This window comes from Leucoraja erinacea, chromosome 14 (genome assembly GCF_028641065.1).
Source record: "Leucoraja erinacea ecotype New England chromosome 14, Leri_hhj_1, whole genome shotgun sequence".
NCBI classification, from domain to species: Eukaryota; Metazoa; Chordata; class Chondrichthyes; order Rajiformes; family Rajidae; genus Leucoraja; species Leucoraja erinaceus.
The window spans coordinates 13980190-13993282 of NC_073390.1; the positions used below are offsets into that span (position 1 = coordinate 13980190).

The following is a 13093-nucleotide window of genomic DNA, read 5'->3' on the forward strand; positions in this document are numbered from 1 at the left end:
TATTTCTGCACACAATCACTTGGTTTACTTTAAAAGCTTTGCTGTAGCATTGGTAGCACTGATTTTCATTCAAGATGCATCAGTTACCAGGATAAGAGGTAAATGTGCAGCAGTTCAATGTGATAACAAAACAAGATCCCTGGCCTATTTAACTATTTCAAAGTCAAGAATATTTAAATGTTTTATCTACTGACAACGGAACAATGAAATTCTTACTTGCTGTAGCTTTACAGAGAAATAACAGATAAACGTATGAAAATCAATTAATACCAGGTAACATTAATAATGCAAAAACAAAATTGGTTGTGCACCCAAAAGCACAGTCTAGAGATGATCATAGTTGGTTAGTGCTGTGCAGTGGTCAAGAACCTGATGGAAGAAGCTGTTTCTCAACCTGGTGGTGATAACTTTAAGGCTCCTGTAGCTTTTCATCATGAGAGTGTGGGTCTTTGATGATATTGGCTGCCTTTTTGAGGCAGCATTTCCTATAGATCCCTCCAATAGCGGAGTATCAGTACCTAAGACCAGCACCTTCTGTAGCCTCCCTCATACCCGGGTATTCGAGTTGCCGAACCAGGCCATGATGCAACCATGGTCTCTATCTGTGAAGGTTGATAAGAGTATTCATAGACATACCAAATCTATGCCATCATCTAAGGAAGTAGAGGCTTTGATGAGTTCTCTTTGTGATTGCATCAATGTGCTGGGCCCAGAACAGGTCTTCAGAGATATGCACGCCCAGGAACTAGAAACTGTTGACTCTCTCCACCATCATCCCATCAGTGAATACAGGTTTATAGATCCTTGGCTTTCCCCTACAAGAAGCCAATAGTTGTTTGGTCTTGCTAACATTGAGAGCAAGATTGTGTTCAGGCACTATTCAATCAGGTCTCCAATCTCTTACCTGTTCTCCGACTGATCATTATTCTTTATTCCCTCAACAACAATGGTATTATCGGAAAATTTAAAGATGGTATTAGAGCCGAGTCTGGGTACAGAGATGTATATAGAGAGTAGAACAGGGGACTGAGCCTCAAGGTGCTCCTGTGTTGATGGTTTCCAAGAAAGAAGTTGTTGCCAATTCATAATGACTATGGTCTGCTGATGAGGGAGTCAAAGATCCATTCACTGTCAGATCTCCCAATGTCAGGGTGAGGCCCAATTCAAATTGTAGGAACAGCACCTCATATTTTGCTTTGGCAGCTTACAACCAGACGGTATGAAAAGTAATCCTTGCGTACCTTCTCTCTCCGTCCCTCCACTATCCCAGTTCTCCGACTGGTTTCACTCTCCATTTTACTGATTACATTTTACTGATTGTATGCCGCGTTGTCACCTTCCCCATAGCTAACGATCAACCATTCTGCATTTCTTTGATCATCGTCTGCTTTGATCTGTCATTTACACACCTTACCCTTCCATATCTCTAGTCTCCCTCTCCCATGACACAGTCTGAAGAAGAGTCTTTACCCGAAATGTCACCCATTCCTTCTCTCCAGAGATGCTGCCTGTCCAGGTGTGTTACTCCAGCATTGTGTCTATCTGCAATTACATAGAAATGAGTGGAGATCCAATTCTCTGAGCTTTATAAGTTTGGAAGGGATGAAGGTGTTGAATGTGAGCTGTAGTCGATGAACAATAGCCTGATGTAGCTGAGCATACATGATCCTATTGCCCAAGTGGTCCTGTAGATATGTTCATATGAAATTAAGTGTAGAAGTGTTACAGATAGGATATGGCTATCGCTGGCAGAACCAATAGTTAATGTCCACTTCAAAATGCCTGTGAGCTGTTGGTGAGCTGGCCTTTGAGTGATGAACATACTCTAGCAACATCAAGAGTTCTAGTATTTAAACCCAGTAAACAGTACAGGGACATATTTCCAGTCAGTTTGGTGAACAACTAACAGGGGAACTTAAGATAGTGACATTCTTATGCACTTATTTATTTCCTTGTCTGGAGTGGCTTGATTATTGACTGAGGAAGAACTCTCAAATTAGCTTTATAAAAAAGACCAGTGGGTTTTGTCGAGGAAGGCAAAAGTGCATCAGTTGTGGATTTTGGATGTGAATAGGTTTTTACCTTGGACAATTTTGAGCTGCTTTTGTTCTGTTGTTGTTCAAGGCATTTTTATGCAACCAAGTGTTATAACGGAGGTGTTGTGTGCACTTGTGTTTCAGTTAACTTTCTGCCCAATTGTCCCGAGCAAATAGGACGCTGATGACTTTGTGATGGGTAATGTCAGGATTTTCACCGGTCTCATTATCGTTGAAAATTTGTCATTGGCTGGTACATGTATGAAACAAATAATGCTTGCCACTTATCAACCTATCACCCAGGTCTTGGTGAAAATAGACATTAAGCTTCATTTTCTTACGAGAATATTTGAACTGACAGCGGCCATTGTATCTTTCTGTCATTTCTAGATTTGGCTTTTTTTTCCATTTCCAAAATGTACACTTCTTTTTTATCTCAATCGTGGTCTGCAAAGAAACCTCCACCTATCCTACTGATAGTCACAATCTATTACGTTGCCCCTTCTACTAAATACTTATTCTTCAGTCAATGTATTTGCTAAGCAGGAAGCGCTGTCATGACATAGTGATAACAGGAAGAAGCAACAGAAACACAAAAGCAGTTTATTTCATTGGGGGGGAAAAAACTGAATGGGATGAAAGAGAAATAAGTTTTAGAGTCAAAACATCTATAATTGTTTCTATGGAGTTTTCGTACATCTGATATAATGGTAATTTATCACTACACATTTACCCCCTTCAGCAAAGCTCTTTTATAGCTGGAAATTACTAACGACAGCTACAACTTAAACATAGCAAAATAACAGAATATTAACAACAGTGCTGCCTCATTCTAACATTGTTTTTGGAAAATTTCTGTGAATTGTTTAAATACAACTGCAGTGCTGAGCTTTTTCCCTTGCAATATCGATATCTATGTTAAGAGCCCGAGCTTTCCATAATTGTCCAGACAGCTGTTGAGTGGACTCTTATAGTGCAAATTTAGGTACTGACCATTTCTTTAACCACAAGTAGGTAAATTAATATTAAGCAATACAATTACTTCCTTAAATTCTGAAAAAAAATTATTACTCCCTCCCTCTCTCCTCACATGCTGCCTGCATCATGCAATAATCAACCCATGGTACCATCAAGCTAACTACTGTAATGCAAAAATCCCAGGATTTTGTTTTTAAAGAGCGTCGACTGATGCCGGCCCCACCATGCCTGTAACTGAATCTATAAAAAAATCCTTTCATGATCCTTCAATGTGGCAAAACTAATTCATTCTTTATATATTGTGTTTCATGTCTTAGAAATACCTCAAAACTTACATTGTTCATGAAATACAAACTCCATATCATATTTATAACAGATCATATTTATTAATTTTGCTTCATCATGTAAAAAGCATGCGATTATGAGTTAAATTTAGCTTTTAGATATTTTAATAGAAAGCACGACTATTGTTCCAAAGTAGAAACAGAAAAAAGACAAACACAATGCTACTTCTGAAACATTAGAACTAATAGCAATATAAATTTCACTTCAGTCTTATCCTACATTTCTAGAAAGAAAACAAAATAGTTGAAAATTGAAACATTATTGATTACCATTTCAATTCTGTAACTAGGGTACAAATTTAACTGTACACACCACAAACACTGACCACCAAGAAACAAGATTTATGGTGAGGAAATGCTAAATAATACACAATATGCATATATGCACTTAACAAAGGTGAATGATTGATTTTACATACTGGCTAAACAGGCCAATGTTAATCAAAAGCTCCTGTCCAGTTCGCAAATAAGGAAGCAGTATCAGGAGATCTACATAGCAGTAGATTGTCCACAGAACGCTTTTCCTTATACGAATTCTAGTATTGATACATTGACCTGAAATTTCTGTAAGATTGCACCTTATGTGATTTGGCACTATTTAAATGCTAATGAGCATAACCAGAGGGGATGGGGGGAGGGGGGAAGATACTCTAACCTCAAATTTAACGATCTCAATTTTTTGTTAAAAAAAGTTTTAGAAATATATCCCGTCAAATGACCACTCACCATTCAGTAACCAACAATTGCACGAGCTTACTGACCTGTGGGAGAATCCTTCTAAAATAATCTAAAAACTGCTCATTTTACTACTGATTTTTGAGTTTCCAATCTAACAAGGAAGTAAATAATTATACATAGAAACAGCAAAAATTGGAGTACAAAACAACTAGTTGATCCTTCGAGCCGCCTCCACCATTCATAACGATCATGGCTAATCGGAAACTAGATAGTGTGGGCGGGGGGGGGGGGGGGGGGGGAGTGAGCTCGGAGAAAAGATGGGGGAAGTGACATGGGGGAGAGGGAGCCGGCAAGGGGGACCAGAGGGCTAGTGGCTGGAATTGGCGGTGCGATGGGGACTCACAGCGGGCGCTGGTCGTTCTCCTCCGTCGGGATCAGAGTCTCTGCTTTCCGTTTGGCGACATCTCCGACTGGGCTGGGTCTCCCACACAGGGCCGGGCTAGGTCTGGTCTCCAACACTGGGACTGGGCTGCTGCTTGGAGCTGGGCTGGGCTGCTTGGGGCAGGGCTGGGATGCTTGGGGTAGGGCTGGGATGCTTGGGGCAGGGCTGGGATGCTTGGGGCAGGGCTGGGCTGCTTCGGGTACCTCCGAACGTCCGGTTGAAAACCTCCGCCGGCCATCCTCAGATCCAGTAAAGACGTGATGGTGCAGGAAGGGTCAGAGTGACAGGGGAAGAGACTAATCCCGCGTGGCGCTGACTGGCAGGAGAAGAGATCGATCTGCGCACACCTAGTTGTTAAGATTTTTAAACCTTGCTAACTTTTACGACATTCAACCGATCGGAACGAAACTTGATAAACTTGGTAAAATTGAAAAGACTAGGCTTGTATTGATTGGAGTTCAGAAGGATGAGGGGATATCTTATAGAAACATATAAAATTATAAAAGGACTGGACAAGCTAGATGCAGGAAAAATGTTCCCAATGTTGGGCGAGTCCAGAACCTGGGGCCACAGTCTTAGAATAAAGGGGAGGTTATTTAAGACTGAGGTGAGAAAAAACTTTTTCACCCAGAGAGTAGTGAATTTATGGAATTCCCTGCCACAGAGGGCAGTGGAGGCCAAGTCACTGGATGGATTTAAGAGAGATAGATAGAGCTCTAGGGGTTAGTGGAGTCAAGGGATATGAGAAGGCAGGCACGGGTTATTGATAGGGGACGATCAGCCATGATCACAATGAATGGCGGTGCTGGCTCAAAGGGCTATGTTTCTATGTAACTCTCATCACAGAACAGTGAGCGAACTGGCGAAATATCATAGTGCAACCGCGAACCGTTTTTGCGCAAGTAGAAAGATCGCCAAACCAGAAGATAACAAGATGAGAGTTTTAGTTGTGTATAGATAAATAGATAGATAGATACTAGACCAAGTGAGTCCCATTGGGCCCTGTCCCCCAACGCAGGAGGGAGGGCGTGCGGTGTCACACGGGAGGGCTGGTCCCCGAATGCGATGTCGACGCTCACACTGGAGACAGGCGCCGCACGCAATAATCCACTAATCACCCATAGCCCCCATCTGCGCAGGCACAGCTCATTTCCCCTCATCCCCCAACACACCCTCACACTCCTCTTCACCCTCCATTCCTCCACTCCCTCTCCCCCATTTCCCCTTCCCTCAGTCACTCCCTCCCACCCTCCATAACCCCTCTCCCCTCCCTACCCCCCCTGACCCGTTGGGCCCCGTTTCCCCAATGCAATATTCCATCACTCACCCGTTTCCCAAACGCAACCAGTTTCCCCTATTCACCCGTTCCCCCAACGCAATCAATCCATCCCACGTGGGGGTGGGGAGGGAGGGGGGGGCAGTCAGTTGGCGCTTCCCAAAGCCAATGAATGGACTTGACTTTTGGGTCGGCGTCGGTGCTCCCTTGAGACAATCAATCCTTCCCACGTGAGGGGAGGCAGAAATCTCACTCTCCTTACTCCCCTTGAAGCTGCTGATCCCATTGTCTCTCTGATACCTCTCCCTCCCTCTCCTTTTCCCTACCCTCCTCTCTCTCCCTCCCTCCCTCCATCCCTCACCCTCCCTCCCTCCCCACTCCCCCTTACCACCCTCCCTCTCTCCTCCTTCCTTTTTTTCTCCCTCCCTCTCTTACACCCTTCCTCCCTCTCCCTCCCTCCTTCTCCCCTTCTCCCTCTCCACCATTCCCTCTCTCCACCTCTTCTTCTTTCCCCCTTGAGCCCATCCACCATTCTGTAAAATCAAGGACAATCCCAATATAACTGCAATCCTACTGGTACCCTTCCACCACTAGGCTTATTCAGAAATCAACCACTGTCTAAAAAATAATCAAAGGCTCAACTACCACTGAGAAAGAGAATTCCAAAAGCTCATTGTTATACGAGCATTTTCCTGAACAATTTGTGACCCATAGCGCTGTGGCCATCGCGCTATGTTTAAACCCCGTAGCGCTCCAACTGGTAGCGCTATTTTTTGAATCCATAGCATTGTAGCCGACAGCTCTTCGTTTAAATTCCCACACGTTAAACTGACAGCGCTCTGTTTAAACCTGGAGCGGGACAGGCAGCCTGGAGAGAAGGAATGGGTGACGTTTCTGGTCGAGACCCTTCCTCAGACTGAACTGAAGTCCGAATTTAAAATCCGTATTTAACAACACAAAACCGTACAATATACGGAAAATCCGTACTACTTGACAGCTCTGGAATCGTCTCCCGGAAACTACCAGGCAGTTATTATTTTCAAAGATGGCTTTTATAAAACTTTATATATCAATAATTTGTAAAATATAACATCAAATGTGAAGAAACTTGAAACTAACGACCACAGAAAAAGAGAGAATGGGGGGGGGGGGGGGGGGGGGGAGGCCCAGGCCGGGACGAGGGGGAGAGAAGGAGGAGAGAGAGAGTGGGGGGGGGGGGGGGGGGGGGGGGGGGGGGGGGGGGGGGGGAAAGAGAGAGAGAGAGGAGGGGGAGAGTACACATCTCCCGCCGGGCCAACCGACACTGCTGTGGTCTCGATGTCTCCTTCACCGCTCCGGTCTCAATGCCTCTTTGACGGCCACGTAAAACCCCAGCCGGCTCGACGCGGGTAGAAGCCCGGGTCGGAAAAAGCGGAACGTTAATTTAAATGCGGCCCTCCCCAACGGCACTCAAAGATCGTGGAATATTCTGTGTGAAACGGGCATCGACCCGAGCCATCGTTGCCGTCCACCTCACTGTGACGTCATCAGTTGAAGCTTAAAAGGCAGTTTTGTCTTTTTTTTTTAAACTTTAATCACCAATAAGTTGTGAAATATAGCAGCAAATCTTAAGTGAAGCTGATCACTGCTTAGAGGGAAATGTGTAAAAATTTACCACGTAGCATTTTGGTGAAAATATAAAGATACACACATATATACACACACACACACACACACACACACACACACACAAGACGAGAGTTTTAAAGTTATAGAGATGATTGGACTGGATAACATGCAAAACAAAGTTTTTCACAGTATCTTAGTACACGTGGCAATAATAATAAACTAAACTTTGCTTCCAGAACCACAGCAATTGTTATGGATACGTTTCCAAGGCAACCTAAGCAATCAGAATAGAGAACAGTGTCACATTAATATTCAAATATGTTATGATCATGTTTCTAACCCAGGATAAGCCATACGAAAATTATTGCCATACAGTGACGCAGTTGGTAGAGTTGCTGCTTCGTAGCGCCAGAGACCCGAGTTCCATCCTGACCTCTGGTGTTGTGTGTGGAGTTTGTATTTCTTGCATGTTTCCTCCAAATCCTTTGGTTTCTTCCCACATACCAAAGTCATGTGTGTTTTTTTTTTAGGTTAATTGGCCTCTGTAAATTGCCCCTGTGTAGGGAGTGGATACAAAAGTGGGATAACATAGATGGTCAGTGTGGATTGGGCAGGCCATAGAGCCTGTTTCCACATAGAACTAGTGTGAATAAGTGATAAATGGTCAGTATGGACTTGGTGGGTTGAAGAGTCAGTTTCCATGCAGTATCTCTAAACTAAATTCTTACTGTATCTGAGTTTGCAGCCTACAGATCTAAAGAAAAGACCTGAAATATTTCTCAAAGTTGGGGCAGGAAGCAGATCAAAAGCATGTTGACTAAGCACGCGTGGCATTCGAGGACCAACCAGAAGTTTTCCGAATAATATAAAAATACTTGTTATGGCTGTGTTTCCATAGTACTTAATACAGAATGGATGCACATTAATATTCAACATAAGATCATGTTTCCTTCCTGCCCACGGTGCATATTTTGTTTGTCAGACATAGACCTTGTGATTGTACATGTATCAGTAACCAGCCCATCCGCATATGCATCTGGATTCTAACACTAGAGCCTGTGATAACTGTAGCAGTACTTCACAATTGTTCCTCTCAATGCAGTTAAATGCAGGCGCAGTTCCAGGTATTCAGGACAAGCAAAACAAAAAGGCAAATTATGGCTGCATTAACTTACCAAAGGGCAGATCCTTTTGGAAAAAACTCTTATCGTAAATATAAAACGAGAGATACTGGAAACTTCTGGGGATTTCAAAGTAAAAGTCTTCACCATAAAAGGGGCTGCAAGGAAAACAAAATGTGCCACAGTGTTAATAAATTCTGGCAAGATGGTAGCATTGTAATTGCAATGTCCTTAATATTCAATTTTTTTTAATCCATTCTCTTTCCAGAAGTAAAAGGTATCCACAAAACCTGAATGAAATACTATTAAAAATTCTGAACTACATGGTCACATTTCCATAGAAGTAAAATAACGTCTGGGAATGATCTGATGGAATAGTCTTAGAACCTAGAACAATAAACAGTACATAAGATAGACAAGAGTACTACAGGAAGAGAGGAAGGAATGGTGGATTAAATTACACTATTTCAAGGCGACAGGCTTGACAAGCTAGGTGGATGAATTTGGGGTTAGGGTTGGTACGAGGGAGTTGGATATTATTGCCATTACAGAAACATGGCTAAGGAATAGCTTAATGGCCTGTCGCACTTGGGCGTCATTCACGTGACATCCTAAAAATTGGTTGGCGCATCGTGCCGCGTGGTAAGGAACGGTGACGTATGCAGTGACTCATGTAACACGCGGCGCCCCAGGATTTTGGAATGCTCAAAATCCCCGCGTGCCACCTGCGTGACGAATCCCTTACGCACGCTGATGTATTGATGGCTTACGCTGACGTACTGACGCCGTACTTGTAGCGCGTGGTGACGCATGGTTACGCACGGTGACGCACGAACATTGCCTATGCTAATTTATTATGCATCACCGTGCATCAATGTCCGTAACCATGCGCCGCCCGTAAGCCGTCAGTGCGCCATTTGCACCACATGACCACCCGGGTATAAAGCGCGTGTAGTTTTGAAAGATTTTCACTGGAAAAATCCTTGCCGCAGAGATCGGACTAAGTACGAACGACATCGCAAATGGCTCCCAAAATAAGTAGGGCCCTGAAGAGCACTTGGCGTGCGACTGGCGTACTGCTAGACGATTTATCGCGCCACTGTCGTACGTCAATCACTATCGGCCTGTCGCGTAAATGACGTGCAAATTACGCCCAAGTGGGATGTTCTGGGATACAGTTCTGGGATATTTGGTAAGGTTTTGCATTATAGACTGCTCTGGAAGATTAGATCTTATGGGATCCAGGGTGAGCTAGCTAATTGGATACATAATTGGCTTTGTGATAGGAGGCAAAGGATGATGGTGAAATTATATATTGCAGACTGGAGGCATGTGACTTGTGGTATGCTTCAGGAAATGGTGCTGGGCCAACTGATGTTTGTCATCAATATCAACAATTTGCTTGATAATGTGCAAGGCATGTTGGGTAAAACTTCAGATGATCGTCAAAGTAGATGGTATCGTAGGTAGTGTAGGTTATCGAGAATTGTAGCCGGTTCAAGATTACCTGGGTAAGTGGGCGGAGAAATTGCAGATGGAGTTTAATTCAGATAAGCATGAGGTGTTGCAATTTGGGACGTCAAATCAGGGTAGGATTTTTACAATGAATGAAAACGCCCTGCAGAGTGCTATAGAACAGGAGGAGCCAGAGGATTCAACATATATCTCTAGAAGTGGCAACACAGGTGAATAGGGCGACAAAGGTGGTTATCGGCATGCTGGGTTTTATCAGTAAGGCCATCAAATATAAATGCTACATGACAGCATGTTGCAGATTTACAAGTCATTGGTGAAGTTGCACTTGAGGTAATGTGTTCCGTTTTGGTCACCCTGCTAAAGTTGCTATTACGCCCGAAAAAGTGCATAAACATTTATGAGGATATTGCCAGGACTTGAGAAACTGAGTTATAGGGAGAGGTTGGGCAGACTGGGACTTTATTCCTTGGAACATACGAGACTGGTGATAATAAGATGCATATGTTTATAAGATGCACCTCTATAAGGTGCATAAAATCATGAGGGGAACACATAGGGTGAATGCAGAGTCTTTTTCTTAGGGTTGAGGACCATGTTCTAGAGGTCAAAGGTTTAAGATAAGAAGAGAAAGATTCAACAGGAGCCTGAAAATCAGCTTTTTTACACATTGGTATATGCGAGAGGAAGTGGTTGAGGCAGATACTATAACAGCATTTACAAAACATTTGGACATGTACATGATATGTTTAGAAGGATGAGTAAACTCTGGGCAAATGGATGGGCAGAGATAAGCATTATCAGATGGTCAGCATAGATGGGCATCTTGGTAGGCATGGATGAGTTGGGCGAAGGACCTGTTCCCATGCATTATATCCCTATGACTCTAAAAGCACAATTGCACCAAACCAACCAACTTAAAAAACACAAAATGTCTCGGGTTCAAATGTAGCCAATGATCCTACAATAAATTGAATAGATTTTGCAAGAACAGATCTAACAAACAAAAAGCACAGAGGATCCACACCAGTCCCTCCTCATAACTGATATTTCAATTATTATGTTCAAATGATTGAACACTATCCTTGAAATAACTATTGATCCAAATATGAACAGTACTATTAACATGCAAGGTTACAAGTGAACAGCAATTAGATTTACGGCAAAACCACACACTCTTAAGGAGCCAAAAAAATTAAATCAAACAAATTCAATATAAAACCAGTTACTATAGATCCTATGTTCATTACTCAATTCAGGGAAAAGCTACCACCAAATAACAGCTTACAATTTTGTTATTTTCCTATTTATATTCCAATACTTCTCCCTCCCTCCCCCCCCCCCTTTACATTCCTTTCTTTTCAGTGCCCCATTGGATTTGCACCCATTTCTCCCCTTTCCCCATCCACTTCAACCTATATCCTTTCCTCTGGCGTCGCAATTTGTACCTCTTCTATCCTTATCTCACATTGTCTTATTATCTCCGGCATATCAAACCAACTGCCTATTAAAACCCCCCTCACCAGTATCCATCTATCACTAACCAGGCTTTTGCCTAGGTCCACTTCTCTTCCCGCTTTCGCCCCTCTCCCCACTAAAAATCAGTCTGAAAGAGGGTTCCAACCTAAAACATCACCTATCCATATTCTCCAGAGATGCTGCCTGACCCAATGGGTTATACCAGCACTTTGTGTCTTTGTTTGTAAATCGGCACCAGTGGTTCCTCATGTCGCCAGAAAGAAAATTGGTTTAGCTTACTGTCCTGAACTTAACTAGGCCTGACAGAAACTGCAAACACACGTCAGAATTTCAAATATAGTAAGCAAGCTGAACCTGAACTGCACTTAGTCACAGGAAGGATCTGGGCAAGCTTCTCATCATTCCAGCACAAATTCTCCCAGGCCATTTTGCAATGTCAGCAACCACCGGAATTTACTTCGTAAGGCCTTTTTTAATAAAATAGCTTTTTGCTGCTTCTAGGTCTAGCATTGTAATTAGAAGCAATTGGCATAAATACATGTCTATTCCAAAACAAAAACAGAATTAAATGCAACAAAAAAATTGCAGATTTAAAGCTTGAAAAAAGAAGAATAAAAATATAGTGATATGCATGGCATTAGACTACTATCAAAATATTTGGAAAAACCCATCAACCTCAGGCAGATATTAAAATGTTCCCCATTCAATCCCCAAATTGAATATCATATGCTTGTCATTCACTGGGCTGTAAACAGACAAGGGGTTTGGCAACATTACATTGGAAAACATAACTGGAACTGAAAGGAAAAATGCAGAAGTTATTTTACCACCTGCTCCTCCACATCTGTTGCTTTGGTTAGGAATGAAAGATTGCCTATTCTAGCATGTATTTATTTATCTATCATGTTTTAGGTTGGAACACTCTTTCAGACTGATTGTAGTTGGGAGAGGTGCGAAAGCAGGAAGAGAGGTGGACCTAGGCAAATGCCTGGCAAGTGATAGATGGATACTTGTGAGGGGAGTTTTAATAGGCAGTTGGTTGGACAGACCGGAGATAATAAGACAATGTGAGATATGTCTATGCTCAAGGAGTCATGTAGAAGCACATGCAGAATTTAAAAAAATACAAAGTGTATACTAAACGTGTTTTGATTATGATATGTACATGCTTCTAATAAAAATATTATTAAAATACAAAGTGTTCAGTGGGTCAGGCAGCATCTCCGGAGAGCAAGTGCTTTAAGATCGGGACCCAACTCCAGGATTTTTAACATCACAGAAATTTTGAAATTCTACAAACCTGATAATATGTAAGAATGTGGGTACTTTGGGAAATAGCTGACAGTGCCTGTGAACAAGGTCAAGCTGGCAGAGGTGACAAAACACCAGGTGGAAGAGGTCCCTGTGACCTAGTTGGTGCCATTAAGTCTAGGTTTCTACAAGAGACTCCAGGTGATTTCTGTTCTTGCAGCTTCTCTGATGCCATTAAGTCTAGGTTCTGTTGAACAGAAGCTGAACTTAAGCCTGTGATTGGATAGATCTGTTTACACTTAGTATCTAGGTGCTAAAAGGTTTTTGTATACATTGTTTGTAAATTAACAGAGTAAGTGCTTTTAATGTGTTTTCTTATCTGTAAGAAGTGATTGGATTGTAGAGGT

General features: G+C 42.6%; 1 protein-coding gene across 3 annotated transcripts in view; it reads right to left on the reverse strand.

The window, feature by feature from the left end:
- The window catches only part of rasa2 (RAS p21 protein activator 2), a 148767-nt gene that overhangs the window by 88227 nt on the left and 47447 nt on the right, over positions 1 to 13093 (reverse strand). For all 3 annotated transcript variants that reach the window (XM_055645651.1, XM_055645652.1, XM_055645653.1), the window contains exon 3: positions 8538 to 8641. In XM_055645651.1, coding sequence (XP_055501626.1) covers positions 8538 to 8641 — 104 coding nt within the window. The remainder of the gene's footprint in view (positions 1 to 8537; positions 8642 to 13093) is intronic.